The sequence below is a fragment of the Panthera onca genome, chromosome A2 (genome assembly GCF_046562875.1).
Source record: "Panthera onca isolate mPanOnc1 chromosome A2, mPanOnc1 haplotype 2, whole genome shotgun sequence".
Taxonomy (NCBI): domain Eukaryota; kingdom Metazoa; phylum Chordata; class Mammalia; order Carnivora; family Felidae; genus Panthera; species Panthera onca.
Genome location: NC_138340.1, coordinates 11,789,472 through 11,808,309, shown reverse-complemented (window position 1 = coordinate 11,808,309; position 18,838 = coordinate 11,789,472). Strand labels below are relative to the sequence as shown.

The window sequence follows — 18,838 nt, the reverse complement described above, 5'->3', positions numbered from 1 at the left end:
TCTCACAGCTCATGCGTTCAAGCCCTGCATCGGGCTCTGCTGACAGCTCAGAGCCAGGAGCCTGCTTCCGATTCTGTCTCCCTCTTTCTCTGCCTGTCCCCCGCTTGTGCTCTGTCTCTCTCTGTCTCTCAACAATGAATAAATGTGGGGAAAAATTGTAACAAAGATGCCACTCAAATGAAACAAGAAGCCTGGGGGCTCCTGGGTGGCTCAGTCAGTTGAGCATCTGACTTCGGCTCAGGTCATGATCTCACCGTCTGTGAGTTCGAGCCCCGTGTCAGGCTCTGTGCTGACAGCTCAGAGCCTGAGCCTGTTTCAGATTCTATGTCTCCCTCTCTGTCTGACCCTCCCCCACTCATGCTCTGTCTCTCTCTCTCTCTGTCAAAAATAAATAAACATTAAAAAAAGGAAAAGAAAAAAGAAACCTGGAGTTAAAGGAGCATGAATTATACTTTTGCGCTGGAGAGAGTCAGGGAAGTGTGAAACTGTTTTGACGGCCTCACGGCCAGGGGAGAAAAATCAAAGCCTAGAGTGACATGGGAAAGAAAAGTTGTAAGAAGATCCTCCTTACATAGGTGGAAGCCTCCAGGAGCTACACTGCTCAAGGGGAGAACACACCGGTAGAGGGGACTGCAAGTGTGACCTCTGCTGGAATTTAAACTGCCTTAGTGATCTTGGCACCACAAGCCTTGAACTCCATTGAACATCATCCTTGGCCAGCAAGGCTCAAAGAATGCCTCCTAGAGAAAGCTACCTTCTCCAAATTCTACACATGTTATTTCAAATATAATAACGGATACTCAAGCAAAGATAAACAGGCACACGAGACCACTAACCCTACCAGTGAAAACTAGCAAAAACAACAGACCACATAACCGATACAACGATGGCAATGATCAGACACACAGGAGAAAGCACCTATGTTTGTTTCAGTGAACACAGTGACCATGGAAATGTAGTGAAGGATTCTGGGGTAAGAAAAGTTTGGGTATATTAGATAGGAACAGAGGTCAGAGTGGCCAGCGAGTAGTGCCACTATGGGTTCTCCACTGTGACCCAGAGCTTCAAACATGCCCCTCAGTCAGTCTTTAACGGTGGTCCCTCTCCTACTCAAACCCCTCCCATGGCTCCCTATTGCCTACAGGATGAAAGCCCTTATTGGGGTCTGGGAGAACCCGCAATCAGCATGGGGGTGGGGGTGGGGGGCCGTGGTCAGCTGGAAAGGCTGTCAGGGTCTTGCGCTCACACACCAGCCTCCCCTCCACCCCACCCCTCGCCCTGGCCCACGCCCTCCCACTGCGTTCCCGCAGGTCCCGAGCGCCCCCTGCTGGCTGTCAGTGGCGCTCTAGCAGAGGAGACCACACAGCTCTAGTCCTGGGAATCCGCCAGGGGGCGTGTATAGGGTCGGGGTGGATCCCAAGCCAGGGGGAGCTGGCGGGTCACTGGGGGCCCGCGCTCAGCGGCTCCACCCGCAGCCAAAGCCCGCCCTCGGCGCGCAAGATGATCTCCGGCTTCCTGCGCGGCTCCTCCTTGTCGGGCAGGACCCGAAAGCGCAGCAGCGTGAGCGCCAGGACCACCTTTATCTCGGTCAGGGCGAACGTCTGCCCGATGCAGTTCCTGCGGGCGGCAGTGGGCACTCACTCGCCAGGGACCCCAGCAGGTCCCGTCGCGCCCCGAACCTGGCCCGGGACCGCCAGCCCCGCCCGCAGGGATACCGGAGGGGACTAACCGTGCCCGGGACCCCCATACGGGGGTCCCTGAGCTTGGCTCAGATCCCAGCCCTGAAATCCCAGACAGAGGGAAGGGGCTCTGAGCACACCGCGGAGCCCTCCTTGGACCCAGCCACCCCGCACTGCCCAGGCCTTTACCCCCAACCTCTGGAGGAGGGGAGAGAAGGAGAACCATCCTCAACACCCCCTTTCCCGCCCCCACAGCCACGTCTGGGATCTCAGGCCCAGGCCCCTGCCCTCAGCACCTCATCCCCACCTCAGATGCCCGCTGCGCTCACCTGGGCCCCGCGGAGAAGGGAATAAAAGCCAGGGAAGACCTTTCCTTGATGTTTTCTGGGTCAAAGCGGAAAGGATTGTATACCTGGGGGCGGAGAGAGGTGGGACTGTTGGATGGGGTTTCCCAGGACAGCCGGCTTTGGAGACACAGGTGTGCTTTTCATGGAGGGAGCGATTTGCCAGGTCAGAACCCTGAGCCCTCCCTTAGGTCCCGCTAGGGAAGTGGCCAAGGATGAGGGTGGGTGGAGGGGAGGGAGGGGGAGGCAGCACCTCAGGGTCTGGCCACACGGATGGATTGTGGTGGGTCCCGAAAATACTAACGAGGCAGATAACACCTGCGGGAGGGGAGGGGCCAGTCAGGAAGGGTTTCACCCTGCCTGATGGGCCCCACCTCCTGCCCACGAGGCTCCTCCCCCTGGTGTTGTGGGCACCTTTGGGGATGACCCGGCCATCTGGGAGCACGACGTCCTGGGTACAGCAGCGGGAGACGACTGTGACCGGGGGGTGCAACCGCAGACTCTCCTTGATGCACATGGTCAGGAAAGGCAACAGGGCCAGGTCGTCCCTAAGGAAGCCGCCAACGATTAGCCAGGGATCGAATCAGACTCCCGCAGACCTCCAGCTGCTCCCCGGATTCTGTGTCTCCCTCTCTCTCTCTGCCCCTCCCTGTTCTCTCTCTCTCTCTCAAAAATAAATATTAAAAAAAAATTTTTTTTAAGTATTTCTGAACAAAGCCCAACATTCACACAGTACCTTTAAAAGTTAGAAAGTCTAAAGTTATACAATTTATTTAAAAAGGAAAAAAAATCTCTTTGCTGGACTTACCAGGTTATTTGAACAAATAAAAGGCACCCTCCTAGGTTGAATACCTAATATAACGGTGTGGATTCTTCCTAAGTTAATTAATGTATCCAATGCACCCAATTAAAATCTAGTTGGTGTTTTTGGAGCTTAGCAATCTTATTCAGTTTGAAAAACTTAAAGTTCAAAATCTATGTCGATTTAAAAGACCAAAGAAAGAGAATCCATTCACCTGATATTAAGACCCATTACAAACGTATGGTGATAATTAAAAAATTAAATTAAATTAAATTAAATTAAAAGGCAGCAAAGCACTGTTGCAAGAACAGGAAAACAGACCCACAGAACAAGATAGAGAGCTCAGAGACAAGTACGTGAATAGGTGAAAACGTAGCATCCAGTAAAGGAGGCCCCGCAACCCCCAGACAAGGAATGGTTCAGACACAGACACAGACACCCCCACAGTCTCACCACTACACACACCAAAAGACTGAATCATCATGCACTCCACATATAAGATGGGGTCTTCCCTTACACGTGAAAGGTAAAGAAATAAGGGTAAAAGAAGATATAACATAGAAGACAACTTTGTGACCGATGAGTAGGAAAGAATTCTTAAAACCCCAAAACATAAACCAGAAGACAAAAAAAGAAAAGGAAAAGAAAGGAAAGAAAGAAGAAAGAAAGAAAGAAAGAAAGAAAGAAAAGGAATGAAAAGAAGAAAAGAAAAAAGAAAAGAAAAAATATGCACAGAATTAAGGATTTCTGTCTAACAAAGCACTCCATTCTATGGAACAATTAACATTCAGATGAGAGATTCACAGAAGATAGTTGCAATAAATATATTGATCTAGAAGAATATCTTGAATAGACAAGGAATTCCTACCAATCAACAAGAGAGATGGCAGGCGACTCAAAAGAGTAGACAAAGGACATGGTCTAGAAATTCATGGGAGGTCAAACTCAGAGATTTAAAACAGGAAGAGATGGGGCTCCTGGGTGGCTCAGTCGGTTGAGCATATGACTTCGGTTTACATCATGATCTCGAGGTCCGTGAGTTCGAGTCCCGCGTCGGGCTCTGTGCTGAGAGCTCAGAGCCTGAAGCCTGCTTTGGATTCTGTGTCTCCCTCTCTCTCTGCCCCTCCCCTGCTTGTGTTCTCTCTCAAAACTAAATAAATAGCCATTGAAAAGAAATAACTAAATAAAACATGAAGAGATGCTCCAAGTCGCCGATTACCAGAGAAATGGAAATTATATAGCAATGGGATGTTACCTCATATGTATTCGAGGTGAGAATTAACAAGGTGGGTGATGGTAAAGCCCGGCTGAGGCACCGGGGTGAGGGGACCCCACACACTGACAGTAAAGGTATGGACAGGAGCCACCACTCTGCAAGGCATTGGCATGGTCAAGGAAAGGCGATGTGTGTTTCATGACCCAGCAAGTTGGCTCTCAGCACAGAACCTGGAGAGATTCTCAGACAGGTAGATAAAGACATGAACACCAAGAGGTTCATTGCGGTCATGAGATGGAAACCTCCTGGATATTTAGGTCCAAGGCACTAGAGAGGAACTTTCCATATGACAGTCCAAAGCAACAATCTAAATGTACATAGAACCATGTATGTCTGACAAAGTCATAGTGCTATGTTTCTGAGAAAGATAAGAACCAGCAGCAGATCTGTGATATAACACATATCTGTGAATTTTTAAATTTGTTTTAATGTTTATTTATTTTTTGAGCGAGAGAGACAGCATGAGCAGGGAAGGGGCAGAGAGGGAGAGGGAGACAGAGAATCCGAAGCAGGCTCTAAGCTCTGAGCTGTCAGCACAGAGCCCAAGGTGGGGCTCAAATTCATGAATCACGAGATCATGACCTGAGCCAAAATCAAGAGTCGGACATCCAACCAACTGAGCCACCCAGGTGTCCCATAAACAAAATATTTTTAATAAATAAATCCATTACAAGAAAACAAACAAGTTTTACAGTTTAGCATTAGAATGGGAAGGGCCTTTCCAAGCATTAAAAAAAAAAACAAAACAGAAGCTATAAAAAAAAGTTAATAAACGTGACTCCAAATAAATGAACAAAAACTAAAATAAAGTCAAAAGTCAATCCAGGAAAGAATTTTTGCATAACAGAAAAAGAACTAATTTTCTTTATATGTAAAGAGTCCTCACAAATCAATTTTAAAATGAAAAACAGAAAAAACTCAAAGTAAAAAGGGCAAATTATGCAAATTGAAGCTTCACAGAAAAAGAAATATGCATGGTTCATAAACATGTGAAAATCGTGCTCAGTTTTACCCATTCTTAAAGTTATATTCATTAGGATAATGAAGTATTATATTCACCTACCAGATTGGCAAGAGTTTTAGAATTTCATTATGCACACTGTCAGCAAAGATGCGAGAAAATTGTCACTCTCAAAATCTGTCTAGAGGAGTGGATTTGTCAAGAGCGATTACATTGTGAAAACTCAAATGGTCTTTGATTCAGCAATTCCACACCCAGAAACTTGTTCTGGAGAGACATCCTCACATGGGAGCAAAAATCAGTGTGTACATGGATGTTTGCTACATCATGTTTATTACAGCATAAGGCTCCAAACTATACAAATGACCCTCTGTAGGGGAATGTTTACATAATTATGGTACATCCATATGATGGAATACTACACAGTTATCAAAAGGAGGAAATACAGATCACTAGTCCTATCAAACACTGCAGGGTAAATCGGTACAGAGGTTCTGAAAGGCAATTCAGCAATATCTGTCATAACTGCAAAGCATCACATAAACGTCCCCAACAGAGGGGTGAGCTGAATAAAGTGTGTGATTTACAATTAGGAGTCTAAAACAACTGTTGAGAGAAAAGAGAAAAGAACAAGTAACCAAATGCGTGTGTGTTTCTATTAAAACCATTATCGTCCGACTTCAGCCAGGTCACGATCTCGCGGTCCGTGAGTTCGAGCCCGGCGTCAGGCTCTGGGCTGATGGCTCGGAGCCTGGAGCCTGTTTCCGATTCTGTGTCTCCCTCTCTCTCTGCCCCTCCCCCGTTCATGCTCTGTCTCTCTCTGTCCCAAAAATAAATAAAAAACGTTGGGAAAAAAAATTAAAAAAAAAATAAAAAAAAATAAAAAAAATAAAACCATTATAACTACAGAAATACATAGCTACAAGACCTTCTGAAAAGTCTGAAAGGACACATGACAAATTGATGTCCCTGGAGACCCCTCAGGAGACAGGGGATTGATTAGGCTTGGGGGGACAGCAACAAAGGTGGACCTAACCTTCTCCGTAGTGTTGCATTTTGTGCAAGGAAAAGAAAAAAAAGGACTTCTTCCCATTATGGATTTTGTAATTCAAAATTAATTTCCCAAAACTTACGTCTGGAGGGGAAAGGAAAAGATCTTGAAGTTATATTGTCAGTGTGCATGCCTGAATGCTCTGTGTGTTCTCTCAGCCGTGGAGAGAAAAGACTATGCACAAAATGAGAGAGACTGTGGGCACATAGGTGTGGGCAGAGATGATCATTGGAAGCACACCAGAGGTCATCAAAGGTGGGGATGGGATTGGGGTGATGGATAAGGCAGAGGCTTGTGTGAGGTAAGGAAAGTATTTAACCCTGTGCTCATTTTGCAATATATACGTATATCAAACCCTCGTGGTGTATACCTTGTGTTGTATACACAGTATTTTATGTCAACTATATCTCAATAGAACCGAGACTGAAAAAAGGCAAAGGCTTATTATATCCATTGTAAAGCATTTCACACCATTTGAATTGGTACCAAGTGCACTAAGTGTTTGAAGTTGAGAGACACACAAAAACACTTCTCCACTTCACACGACTGCCGTACTGAGCCCAGCCTTGAAGTTGAAGGCACTACCTTGAAGTCCTTGAAGTTGAAGGACTGAAGTGTTCAGTCCAACATCTCCTCCCCATCCTTCAGCCCTTGGCCCCAAATCTCTCTAGGACCCCCAGGCTCCACCTCATCTCCTCCAGTTTGCAGGTATGTTTAATTCGAATATCTGACTTGTCTCTCCCCTGCTCAAACATCTCCCATGGCTCCCCACTGCCTTCCTATATTAGTCACGAATCTCCCTTCAAGAAAGAACTTGATGTCCAGCTCCAAGGAGTGCAGTCGGCTGACAGCCTCCAGTTAGAGGGTCTCTGGGCTCTGCAGCAGCATTCAAGCCAAGGCCACACTTTCTTGGGCAGGTCCCAGCCACTGAGAGAGCATAGTGGGCCCCTACTTTCTGATCACTTCTGCCCAATGTGAGACTCCCTCCCTGAGAGCAGTATCCCTGTGCACTTTTCTCTTTTATCCAATACTGGCTTCCCAGACGACTTGAACTGACACCTTTGGAAAATCTTCACATGGTTTCCAAAGCAGACCAAGAAGGGCTTCCATTACCAACTACCAGCTCCAGCCTCACTGGGAGCCTCTCAGATGAATCACACTGTAAATTTCACAAGGATCCAGCCACGTTTACTTCCTCCCAAACACACCAGGCCCACCGCTGCATGCCTCCATCAGGGCCTTTGCACAAGCTGTCCATAAGGCTTGGAGCACTGTCCACTACCCATTCCCAGAGGGCTGAATTCATATTTGCTTCTTTGCTACCCAGCCTCACCCCCTTCTTTCCTCCATGATCCAGCCTTGACCAAGTAGGACTTGAATGGGACTGGACATGGAGTTGAGAAGGGCCGGCAGTGTAGACATGTTTACTGAACCAAGCAATGGGTAACTGTTTTACCCTCAAGGACCACTTGTGAATCCCTGGAATAAATAGTAGGTGGGAACTAGATATAAAAGCAAAAATTAAGAGTAAGGGTCTTTGGGGGAAATGTGCAACTTCAGGCAGAAAAGCAAGGGAGAGAAGTTCATTTACTCAACACACGCTGGATGGCATCTGTTCTACACACATTGTCACGGTTCTCCAAGCAGCCCTTGGAGGAGAGATTCCCTGACCTGTCCCGCCCCCATTTACAGAGGAGAAAAGTGGTATTCAGAAAAGGGAATTGGTTTTATTCAAGTCACATAGCAAGCAAGCAGGGCAATAAATGTGGACACTCCAATCTTTCTGTTGCATAAGCCTGCTTTCCCCTGCTCTCCAGGCTGGGTACCATACCCTTGCCTCTGGGTTCTGCTCCTAGTCTCTTTAAGCAATAATGACACAATCAACAAAAAGTTCTTTCCCCTTCCCCAGCAGGGGAGCAGAGCCAATGAGAAGGGTTCCAGAACAGGACACGAGGACCTGCACTCACCATTCAATCTCTTTAGGCTCACGGTCCCTCAGGAGCTCTTGCACCTCCTGCCGACAGCGCTCCTGATACTCTGGGTGCTTCGCAAGGTTGTACAGGACCCAGGAGAGACCACTGGCCGTGGTGTCATGGCCTGAGAGGCAGCCAGACAGGCTTGGGTCTGTGGGCTTGTTCAGCACCAGAGGGCGGACGGCGCCCTTCGTTAGGGCCCTCAGGGAGGATGGGGAAGATGGGGTGGGATGGGGTGGTCCAGGGCCCACCTGCCAAGTCCCTGGGATTGGACAGACTCCTACCCCCTGCAGTCCCACACTGGGATGCTTACCCCCAAACATGAAGGTGTCAGCTTCAGCTCGGATATCCTCATGGGACAGTTCCTTCCCATCTTCATCCTGCAGAAAGGCACAACCTCCTGAATCACACCGGCTCGGAGGGCACTTGAGTCTCGCCTGAAACAGTCCCTCAGGTTCCATCACCAAAGCAGGATTCGTCCCTCATCATCTCTAGAGTCCTATCCCACAGGTCTCCCTGTCTCCAGCTTTCTTCTCCCAAGCAGCCTTCTACAAAGTCATGTCTAGAACATATCCCTGACCTGTCTTTCCCTTCCTCAAGCACCTTCTGTGGCTCCTCAGTACCCGCTGGGTCAAGTCCAAGTTCTCCCATCTGACATTTGGAGTCAAGGTCCATTCTAACTCTTGAATTCTGATTCCAGGGAAGCCCACCTTGGCCAGCAGGAGCACATCAATGAAGTCCAAAGTCTTGGCCTTAGCCTTGGCCTTGAGGAAGTCATGGGAGACCTCAGTAATGAGGGAGCAGCGCCGCTCCTGGATGATGGCATCTGTGAAGTTGTGCACCAGGTCACAAGCCCTGCGGAAGCGCCGCCCATCAGGGGTGAGGTAGTACAGCAAGTCCGGGTGCAGGAAGATCTGCCTCTGCCGTTTCACCACAAGGGCACTGAGCTCCAAGATGGCAGCAATATATTCACTGGGGCTCCTGAAGGGTCAGGCCATAGAGAACAGCTCCTTAACCCACATGAGGCCCTTGGAGTGCCTTCCAACCACAACCTCAGAAGCATGTCCCTGCAAAACAGAGTGTCCTCCAGACATGCTTCTCTCTCCACCTGCCATCTCTGTAAATGGAATCATGGCCCAGACCCTGGGAAGACCTTGGGTATCAACTCATCTCTCTTCTGTCCTACACAGTATCTGCCCCTGCCCATTCCTCCTTAATTTCCCCCAAATCTGCCCCATTTTCGCCACCACATTCAAGCTGCCTCCTCCTCAAATTCTGTGTCTAGGTGACAGTTGGTCCTCTCTAGAGTCCGATGTCCAAGACCAGCTTTGACCACGGCCTTCATCTGCTCAAACACCTTCCACCTTCCATCCCTGGAAACCTAAGGATAAAGCTCAGACCCCTTTGCTTCACTTTTGAATATCCTTAAGATTAGCCCCCCTGCCAACCCTCCAATCTCATTCCCAAGGTGGCACATGCTTTATTCATCCTAGTCCTGTTGGCCTTTATCAAGCATTTTTGCTTACCTGAAACCTTACCTTTCTCTTTCCCTTCCTTGTCCTTCTTTGTCTCACTCTGATCCATCTCCTCCAGGAAGTCCCTTCTGATCACCCTGGCCAGCCCTCCCTTCTCCATCTACTCCCTTGGGTCTACAGTTCATGTTCCCAGGTCCTGAGCAAGCACTCACTCCTGGCAATTGCTGTCAAAACTGAAGACACATTTCTGCAGACTGTCCAGGGTCATGAGGCTGATGTGCTCAAACATGTCCAATCGGGTGCTGCCCTCTGAGACTAGGCGCTTCCACTTGGCCTGGACAGAGAAAGGGGCAAATCTGGGGCTGGGACCTACCTCCCCTGAGCTCACCCTCAGTCCCAATCACCAGGATGGACTCCCCAAAACCCAGGCTCCTGGTCCTCCACCCCAGGCACCCATCTCCAGGGAGGACCAGGCTTGGGTGGGAATAGAAACTCTTACTATTAAGACCCAATGGCTGGGGGTCAGGAGACCTGAGTTCAAATCCTGGCTCTGCTTCCTACACCCCTGTGTGCCCTTGGTCAACTCACTGCTGCCCGTTGGACTCCACCTGTCAAAGCTTCAGTAACAGTTAAGATGACTTGCTCTGTTGTCAGACAAACCAGGTTGGAATCCCAACTCCATTTATTAGCTCACTTGCTAGCTGTGTGAACGGGAGCATGCTCCCTAACCTCTCTGAGCCTCAGTTTCATCACCTGTAATGAGACAATAATCATCATCTCTGCCTTATATGGTTATGGAAATTAAATAAGACAACATGTGCAATAGAACTGGTGCATGAGGGGCAGTGGGGAGGCTCAGTCGGGTACGTGTGCAACTTGGGCTCAGGTCATGATCTCATGGTTCCTGATATACACCAAGAGCTAAGTAATCATTACCTATCACCCTCATCTTCGTCATTATCATAGAGGTAGGCGACTGCTGCAAAAATGTCTCCATTTCTTCATCCCTCCCTCTACCTTCACCCTTTGCAATGAGGTTTGGCAGATCTTCCATTAGGAGGTAAAACCTCTTTCTCCAGCTCTTGATTTGGAGCTGGATGTGGGACTTGCTTCCGCCAACAGAAGAAGGTGGAGGTCCTGGTTGCCTGTTCTGAAACTAGGCTTGAAGAGGTACTGCATGTTTCTGCTTGTTCTCTTCGAGCCCATGGTCTACCATGCGATCAAGTCTAGCCTACTGGAAGATGAGGGACAAATGCAGGAGTCTGGTTGTCCCACCAAGGCCATCCTAGACTAGCCAACCATTAGCCAAGCCCCAAATGTGTGGCAGAGCTGAGCCTGGAAAAGCAGAGCTGTCTCCCAAACCCAGCCATGGCCACAGACACGTGAGTGATTCCAGCCAAAATAAGAACTATTCCCCTGACTCATCATCTTGCGAGCAATAAAACACAAATTCTTTCAACCTCATGAGTTTTAAGGTGCAGTTCAGTGAAGAAAGAGCTACTAGACAATCTTCATCATTAGTGTCTCAAGTTTCACAGAGTTTCAGTGAGGCGGATTAGAAGCTAACACCTTCCGAGCACCTACAATGTGCCAGGACCATGATTCCATTACATCATCTTGACCACTCTTTAAGAAGGGCTTATAATCCCCATCTGACACATGGGGAAACTGATGCTTGGAGAAGAAATAGAATGGCCCGAAAGTCATCTAGCAAAGCCAGGACTCCAGGCCACTCCCCTTTTCCCAAGCCTCCAGCCGGGACCCTGGGTTTCAACTCACATGCATGATGTCTGCACTTTTGTTGAAAATCTTCACATAGGATTTCAAGATTTCAAAGTGGAAGGCAGGTGTCAGCAAACGACGGTGGTGGCTCCACTTGTCACCAGCAGTCAGCAGGAGCCCATCCCCTAGTAGAGGCAGCCACGAGGAGTAGGCAAGGGCAGTGCTTTCCCCTGAGACCCCAAGGTTGTCCCCAACCTCCTTCACCTAACAGTTACTCACCCAGCCAGGGCCTCAGAAAGCTGTAGAAAAACTTGTCCCTGGGCACGACGGTGGCTGGCATGAGAGACAGATCATCAGGGGCCATAGAGAAGAGGCAGGGATGGGCTTTGGGTTGGGGGGTGGAGGATCGAGCCAGGGGAATGCATACCCCCTCCAACCACCATAGTGGGAATTCTATAGGGCAGACTGGGGAGGTGAGGGGGGACAAAACCAGGCTGCAGCACAGAGCAGAGCAAAGGCAGAGCCCATGGACCTACCCCTAAGTACTTAGATGCTCCCGAAAATATGGCACAACACACCCAACATGCCTTGACATGGCTCCTTGCCGGTCCGACATGTTCGAAACACCCAAGCACAAATCAGCACTCCACAAAATGCCTTTACAGGGACCTAGGACATCACACCTGTCCCAGAACCCTCTGACATCTCCTGGGACTTCTGACATGGCCCCAACACATGGTAACGTACCCTGACACGAAACAACATGCATAACACACACTGGCCTCATGCAGCAGGCCATCCTCTGAATGGACCCAAAGACAATCTGACACGACCTCAGTGTGTCTCATAGACGGTCCCTGGCAGGACTTAAATATGGTCCCACTAATGTCCCAGACATGGCCCAGGTGTGACCTAGCCTTTCTCAGGATTCTCTTCCATCCCATAGTTATCATTAAGTGCTTAGGCTCAGGGGCTCCTCTGTCCTTAAGAGACCAAACAATGTTGCCACCCTCAGATGCTGAGCTCCCCCCACCACAAAGAGCTGCCACTGCTCCCTCGTGCCTCTAGACCAGCTCCCCACAACACTCTGTGGATCTTCCCCCACAACAGTCTGGCCATCTCCCTACCCCAAATCCCCTTCCAACTAAAGGTCCCTCCTACCAGAGGCAGTTAGGGCAGCCAAGAACACACAGAAGAAGTAAGAGAAAGGCTTTGGCATGCTATGTGACCTTGAGAAGTTATTAAGCCTCCTTGAGCCTCCGTTTCCTCACCCAGGAAATGCCCCCATAGCAGAGATGCCAGCGAATGGACATCTGTGGTATCTGCCTGTCCATCCCCTTCTGGAACCGACACCTCGCTCCTCTTCCTCCTTCAGTCCAAGTAGCTAGGGAGGGTGGCCATGCCACTCCATCCTCCGTTCCAGAGCTGCACATATGACCCTAACCCTTAACAATCAAGTTGCCATGACTAGAGGAAGAATTGGTCCCTGTGACCCAAGCCAGGCCAATTTAAGAGAATCCTGCAACTATCTCTGGGTCTGCAGAGAATGAGCTCACATTTCCATGGGGGTTGACCTTCTTAGACTCATCTTTGTCAGCATGAGAGTGAAGCTGTCACCAAGGAACACCGAACCTCAAGATAAAGACAGATTCCCAATGGCACTGTTTGAAGACTGGATCCAACCATGCCTGAAGACAACATTCCTTCAGCTTTTCAGTCAATAGATTCCCTTTCTTCTCTTAGACCAACATTGCTGAATTTCCACCACTCAAAACCGAAAACGACTGGAAACCAGAGAGAGCCAGGGACCTGCCCAGAGTCGCCCAGCAGGTTAATGGCAGGTCTCCATCAATACTACCCACTTTCCCGCTCAACCTGGTCTGTCCAGAGGTGCGAAGAACTGGGAACAAGGACAAAGGAGTGGCTGGGTCGGGTGCTCCTGGGAGAGATACCTGGGGCCTGGAGCAGGGGGGCAATGAACTTGGGGTGGACGAACCGCAGAAGTGGGTAGAAGGGCCCCATCCACCAGAGGTGAACATCACGGAAGCTGTGGCTCAGACTCTCCATGAACCTCAAGCCTTCTTCATTGCTCTTTACCTGGGGATGGCAGGGTGGAGGAGGAAGACCAGGTCAGGCAGCAGCCCCAGAAGCTTACAACTTCCCACTGCATCCCCCCTTCTGCCTGCATTATTAGTCTACAACTCTACATCTCACTAAGTCAGCTTCCCATGTTTGTCTGTTTGTCTCTTTTTGTGTGTCTATCTATGTGCCTCTCCCTCTCCCTTCACTCTCACAATCTTCATCTGTTTCTTTAGGTAGGTGATAGACAGCCAGATGATAATAGCTAGATGATGGAGAGCTACATGATGATGATAGATAGATGAGAGATAGATAGATAGATAGATAGAGATAGAGAGATAGATAGAGATAGATAGATGATAGAGAGATAGATACATAGAGAGAGAGAGAGAGAGTGAGAGAGACAGAGAGAAGAGGGATGACAGATAAATGGGAAGATGGTTGTATGCATGCATGGACAGATGGACAGACAGACAGATAGATGGATGCATGGATGCATGGATGGACAGACCGATGGATGGACGCACGCATGGATGGATGGATAGATGGATGCATGCATGCATGGACGAACAGATGGATGGATGGATGCATAGATGCATGGATGGATGGACGCTTGGATGGATGGGTGGATGGATGGACAGACATATGGATGCATGCATGCATGCATGCATGGGTGGATGGATGAAGAGAGAAAGGAAAGAGATGAGAGATGGATGGGTAGATGATAGATGATATGTGTTTGTGTATGTTTCTTTTACATTCTCTGTATGTCCTCTCTGACTCCCTCGCTTTTTCTCTGTATCTCTCTCTTTCTTCACCTCTATTTCTCTCTCTATCTCTCCCACTCCCCATGGCTGTGTCTCCTAACCTGCACACCCTCCATGGCTCCCCAGAACCCTCAGAATAAACCCCCTGCCCCCACACAGTCCTGCAGCCCCGCTGGCTCTGCTGTCCCCTCCACCTTCTCCCTGCCTCTCACCAGCATTGCTCTTTATGCACTCACCTCATGGTTGCTCAAAACCCCGGTGCTCACAGGGCAGTGGGGTGGCTCAGTTGGTTAAGCATCTGACTCTTGATTTTGGCATGGGTCATGATCTCATGGTTCCTGAGTTCAAGAGCTGCACTGACAGTGTGGAGCCTGCTTGGGATTCTCTCTCCCACTCTCTCCCTCTGCCCCTCCCCCACTCATGCGTGTTCTCTCTCTCTCTCTCTCTCTCTCTCTCTCTAAAAATAAATAAATAAACTTTAAAAAAAACAGGTGTTTGCTCTGTCCCCGCCAGGCCTTTGAGTGGGCTATTCCTCTCCACAGTATATACTTTCTCTTCTTTTCTTAAAAAATTCCTACCCATCAGACCAGACCCCCTTCCAACAACTCCTTCTCTAAGAAGCCTTCCAGCCTACCCAAACAGCAGATGCCTTGCTTCCCCTCTGAGTTCCCCTTACCCCTGTCTCTCCGTCAGACCCACTCTGACCACACAGGATTGAGGGTGTCTCTAGTTCTACATCCCCAAGATTGGGGTTCCCCCAAGACATTACCTGGGACTGAGCCTCCCCAAGGACACTCCTGAAGCAGTGTCCAGAAGAAAGCAATGACCAAGGTCGCCCAAGAGCAGAAAGGACCTTGGAATCCACAGGGACCTCACAGAAGCCTGGCAGGGAGGGGTATGTGGCCCTCAGATGCTGCCACAGTGCCCATGGCCACATATTCCAGATGGGTACCTGTGGCATGATGACAGAGCAGGCAATGCCACGGTGGCAAGAAATGATGGGAGCCCAAGCAGATCATAAACCCTGCGAGTAGGCAGCCACCAGCTGAATTAACACCCTCAAGCCCTGCTCTGTGGGGTGGACCTACAAGCAAGACAGGGGCCATCACCTCCACAGAAGGAGCCACGGCAAGTTCCCCTGCAACCTCTGCAGTGGTCAGTGTGTCCAGACTCTGCATAGATGGAGGGGATCTCTGTTTCTTCCTGCTCCTTCCCATGGGGACAGAGGGATCCCAGAAGACTCTCCATCTCCCAAGGGTCCCTCCCAGGACACAGGGAGAAGACATGCTCCCTGCCCCCAGAGAGGCCGATCTTGGCTTGAGAAGTCAGATCTTTCTTCTCCTGGGAGTCGTTCCAATCTCAAGGAGGTGCCCACGGGAACAGCAGGGTGGCCTCACGTTTTGTACTGGGGCTCCTTCCCATGTCCTGTCATGTCCTGGCCAGTCCACACAGCCCCCCCCCGCCGCCCCGCTCCCCAGATGGTGAAGGTGTGCAGACCTTCCAGCTCTGACAGACCCCAGGACACAGGTGTGAGCTCTGCCCATCAGTCAGGAGGGCAGCTCCCACCTACGTCCTCTTCTGCGCGCCAGCTTGCATGGTGCATCCCATCTGTCTGTCTATCTATCTACCTCTACCTATGAACCTATGGACTATCTATGAACCTATACCCTGAACCTATGGACTCCCCCATCAGCCATACCTTTTACAAATGGAGAAACCCAGGCCGCGTCCCCCAAAAGGAAAAGGAGGGGGGCTTGCCTCCCAGTGAGGCATCCTCTCCAGTCCCACGGGAAGCCCCATCCCGGCCTGACAAATACTTCCAGGTGCTCCAGACAGGTGAATACAAGTCATTTTCACTTTAGTGACTGTTCCCTGCTCCCTAAGAACCCTGAGGCATTTGAGGAGATTGGCCCAGAGAGGGAGAGTGACTCAGCTGAGGTCACACAGCAAGAGGGACTGGAGGAGAGAAGAGTGACCAAGACCAGCCTCCATGGCCAAGCCCTCATAGGAGGTGTAGGAACTGTAATTTTATAACATTCCTGCTACCTCCATAACTTGCTGAGAAATTGCCAACACCCAGAATATCAGGTAACATTCAGGACAAGCTTAGGACATCCTGTTGTGTAATGAGCTGGTTTGTAGGAGGGCAGGGTGGAGCTGGCCCCTGTCACTTTGGCATTGGATGACCAAGGGAGGTGATGGTAAGTTCATCCAAACCTAGAACAAGGCCTCCACCATGCCATTATCAAGCAGTTATTAAGTGCCAACTGTATGTCAGCTCCTGAGCCGGGCAATATAGATATCAATCTATCCCCAGTGCCACTGTCTAGTGAGAGAGAGAAAAAGAGAGATAATAAATAACTGGACAGTTAACTGTTTGAGTGTGAGCAGGACCAAGTCAGAGGTCAAGGTCTAGGGGGGGAAGTCAAGGGAGGCTCGTAGAAATTACACCTGAGCTGAAAATGCAACCAGAAAAGGAGGGATCGACCCAGTGGCTGCAGGAAGGGAAGCCCTTCCAAGCAAAGGAGCAGCACAAGCAAAGGGCCTGAGGTAGGAAGGGTTTGGGTCGTGGAGGCGAGAAAGCAGGAGCTTGGAGGGTCCAGGGTGTGCACGGGGCCAGGAGGGCAGCAGAGCCTGGCCAGGCAACACGTGGTCTCTCTCTAGAATGATGATCAGTCTTACAGAATGGTTTTCAGCTGAGTAGTGGTGTTAACAGAAGTGAAATTTCAGAAAAACCTCTCCAGGGTTAGAGACAGAAAGGACCACAGGGGAGACTGGGGCTGGAGAGCTGGAAGCTTATAATTCATTTGTGGTGGGAGTTGATGGCCCCCTTGGGAGTCAGAGCCCCCCCCCCTCCAGGTGAGGCAATGGCCTGGGGAGCCAGAGAATAGGACGGGTGGGTTAGGACCCTGAAGTTTGCCCGCATGGAAAGGTGGGGTGAGGAAGAGCCAAGTGGAGACCAGGGCCGGGTGGTGTGCGAGAACCCAGAAGACAAGCAAGTTCTGGGCAGCTGCGGTGGTCAGCAGGGCCAGATTGCTTCCGGGGGGTGATGAGGTCATGGTCATGTCCTGGAAACATGACAGGGGTGGGAACCAGGCAGGAGTGGGTGAAGACGGGCTGACGAGATGCAGGCACTGAGTGAAATAGGTTTGGTCACGAAGGTCAAGGCCAGGGTGATTCCTTCTGAAAGGGGAAGTGGTCAACTTTTATCCCAGTTGGGCAATGGGGCCCGTTGATGTATCTTGGGAGTGAAAGGCAAGATCACAAAAAGGAGGCAGAAGAAAAGGGCACACAGCCCACCCCTCTCCTCCAGCCCAGCAGCAGCCCATGGCAGGAGAGGGGAGCAGAGGTCAGAACTGATTCCTGTGGGGAAGCCAAAGCCCAGAGAGGCGATGTGTTTGCCTGAGGCCAGCAAACATGGGCCAGGCAGGGAGCGGACCCTGCGCGGTGGCCCCTGGCAAGATTGTGGGGACACAGGGGAACTTGGCTCTTTGCAGCCCTTCTCTGCTGTCCCAGACCCCAGCCCCACCCCAGGTCCCCATTCCCCACCCCTGGGAAAGTGCATCCACCCCAATGCCCCAGGCCCGTCCTGCCACCCACACTCACCAGTCCCAGGTGACCCCAAAACCAGCTCTGCTTCGGGGGCTGCGGGAAACACCGGAGGCGGCAGCAGGTGTCATAAAAGCTGTAGCTCCAGGCCAGGACGCCGGCCAAGAGCCAGGAGGCCCCCACCAGCAGCAGGAGCAGCCATGCGGAGGCTGCCACCTGCCCGAGTCCCAGCCAGGACAAGCTCAGCTGCGGCATCCTGGGGGCAGAGATTGTCCTGAGGTGAAGACAAGGGCGGAAGGTGAGCAGCACAGCTCACAGAGGGAGAGGGCCCAGATTGGGAGGGACAGGGACGGGGAGGGGCAGGGATGGTGGGTGTGGGCAAACAGTGGCTCAGAGAAGGGAAGAGAATCTAGGGAATTCCAGAGGAGAGGCAGAGTGAGTCAGAGAGATTGGGATGGAGGAGGGAGAAGAAGGACAGAGAGAGAGAGAGAGAGAGAGAGAGAGAGAGAGAGAGAGAGAAGGGAGGGAGGGAGACTGATGAAGAAATACCCAAACAGAATTGGTGGGAGGTTGCCAGGAGCTCCAGTTACAAGGAAATCATCACCCACCAGCCAGCTGGATCCCAGGAGCCACTTCTGCCTGGGGCAGTGCACCTCCCCACCCCAGACCAGAACATCCAGCTTTGCCAACCCCAGCCTGTCACCTTTTGTCTGGACGGACTTATTCCACCCAAGCTCCTCTGTCCTCCTCCTGGCATGTCTTTGTTCCTGGCCCCTGACCTCCTAACCAGGGGAGGCTGGGCTTGTCTGGGTCAGCCAATGCTGGCACACCAGTCTGCCTCCTCCCCACGTGGCAGCCGCCCAAGACCTGAAGACCGAGCCAGCTGGACACAGAGAGGAACAAGTCCAGGGTCACATGGTATGGGCGTGGATCCTCAGAACTCAGCACCTCCCACATGGGTGGGGAGTTGCAGGGATGGGCAAGCTAACAGCCACCCCTGTTCTTTCAAGGCCAGCAGGGTGAAGCAGGGGAAAGCTTGAACATGACAGTTCAGGTGCCATGGGGGCACAGTCCGGCCAAGCCTAGTCCCAAAACATCTCTGGGGCTCCTCTCCACGTACGAGGGAGGTCAGAGGCATGCACCATTTCCCAGCGCAGAAT

General features: G+C 50.7%; 1 protein-coding gene across 3 annotated transcripts; it reads right to left on the bottom strand.

Moving 5' to 3' along the window:
• Positions 1-903: 903 nt before the first annotated feature.
• On the bottom strand, positions 904-18,452 carry LOC132678306 (cytochrome P450 4F3-like). 3 transcript variants are annotated; one of them, XM_078443249.2, is made up of 13 exons: positions 18,382-18,452; positions 17,736-17,952; positions 13,236-13,380; positions 11,563-11,616; positions 11,341-11,468; positions 9,774-9,895; positions 8,797-9,067; positions 8,400-8,466; positions 8,081-8,210; positions 2,438-2,571; positions 2,277-2,341; positions 2,009-2,091; positions 904-1,617 (listed from the first exon to the last, which is right to left on the bottom strand). In XM_078443249.2, the coding sequence occupies exons 2-13, from the start codon at positions 17,931-17,933 to the stop codon at positions 1,440-1,442; spliced, it is 1,575 nt and encodes a 524-aa protein (XP_078299375.1). In that variant the 5' UTR covers positions 17,934-17,952; positions 18,382-18,452; the 3' UTR covers positions 904-1,439. The 3 variants fall into 3 exon arrangements, with proteins under 3 accessions (XP_078299375.1, XP_060486474.2, XP_060486475.2); XM_060630491.3 differs by lacking the exon at positions 18,382-18,452 and adding an exon at positions 18,228-18,345; XM_060630492.3 differs by lacking the exon at positions 18,382-18,452 and having other exon boundaries at positions 8,797-8,941; positions 17,736-18,155.
• Positions 18,453-18,838: the final 386 nt, after the last annotated feature.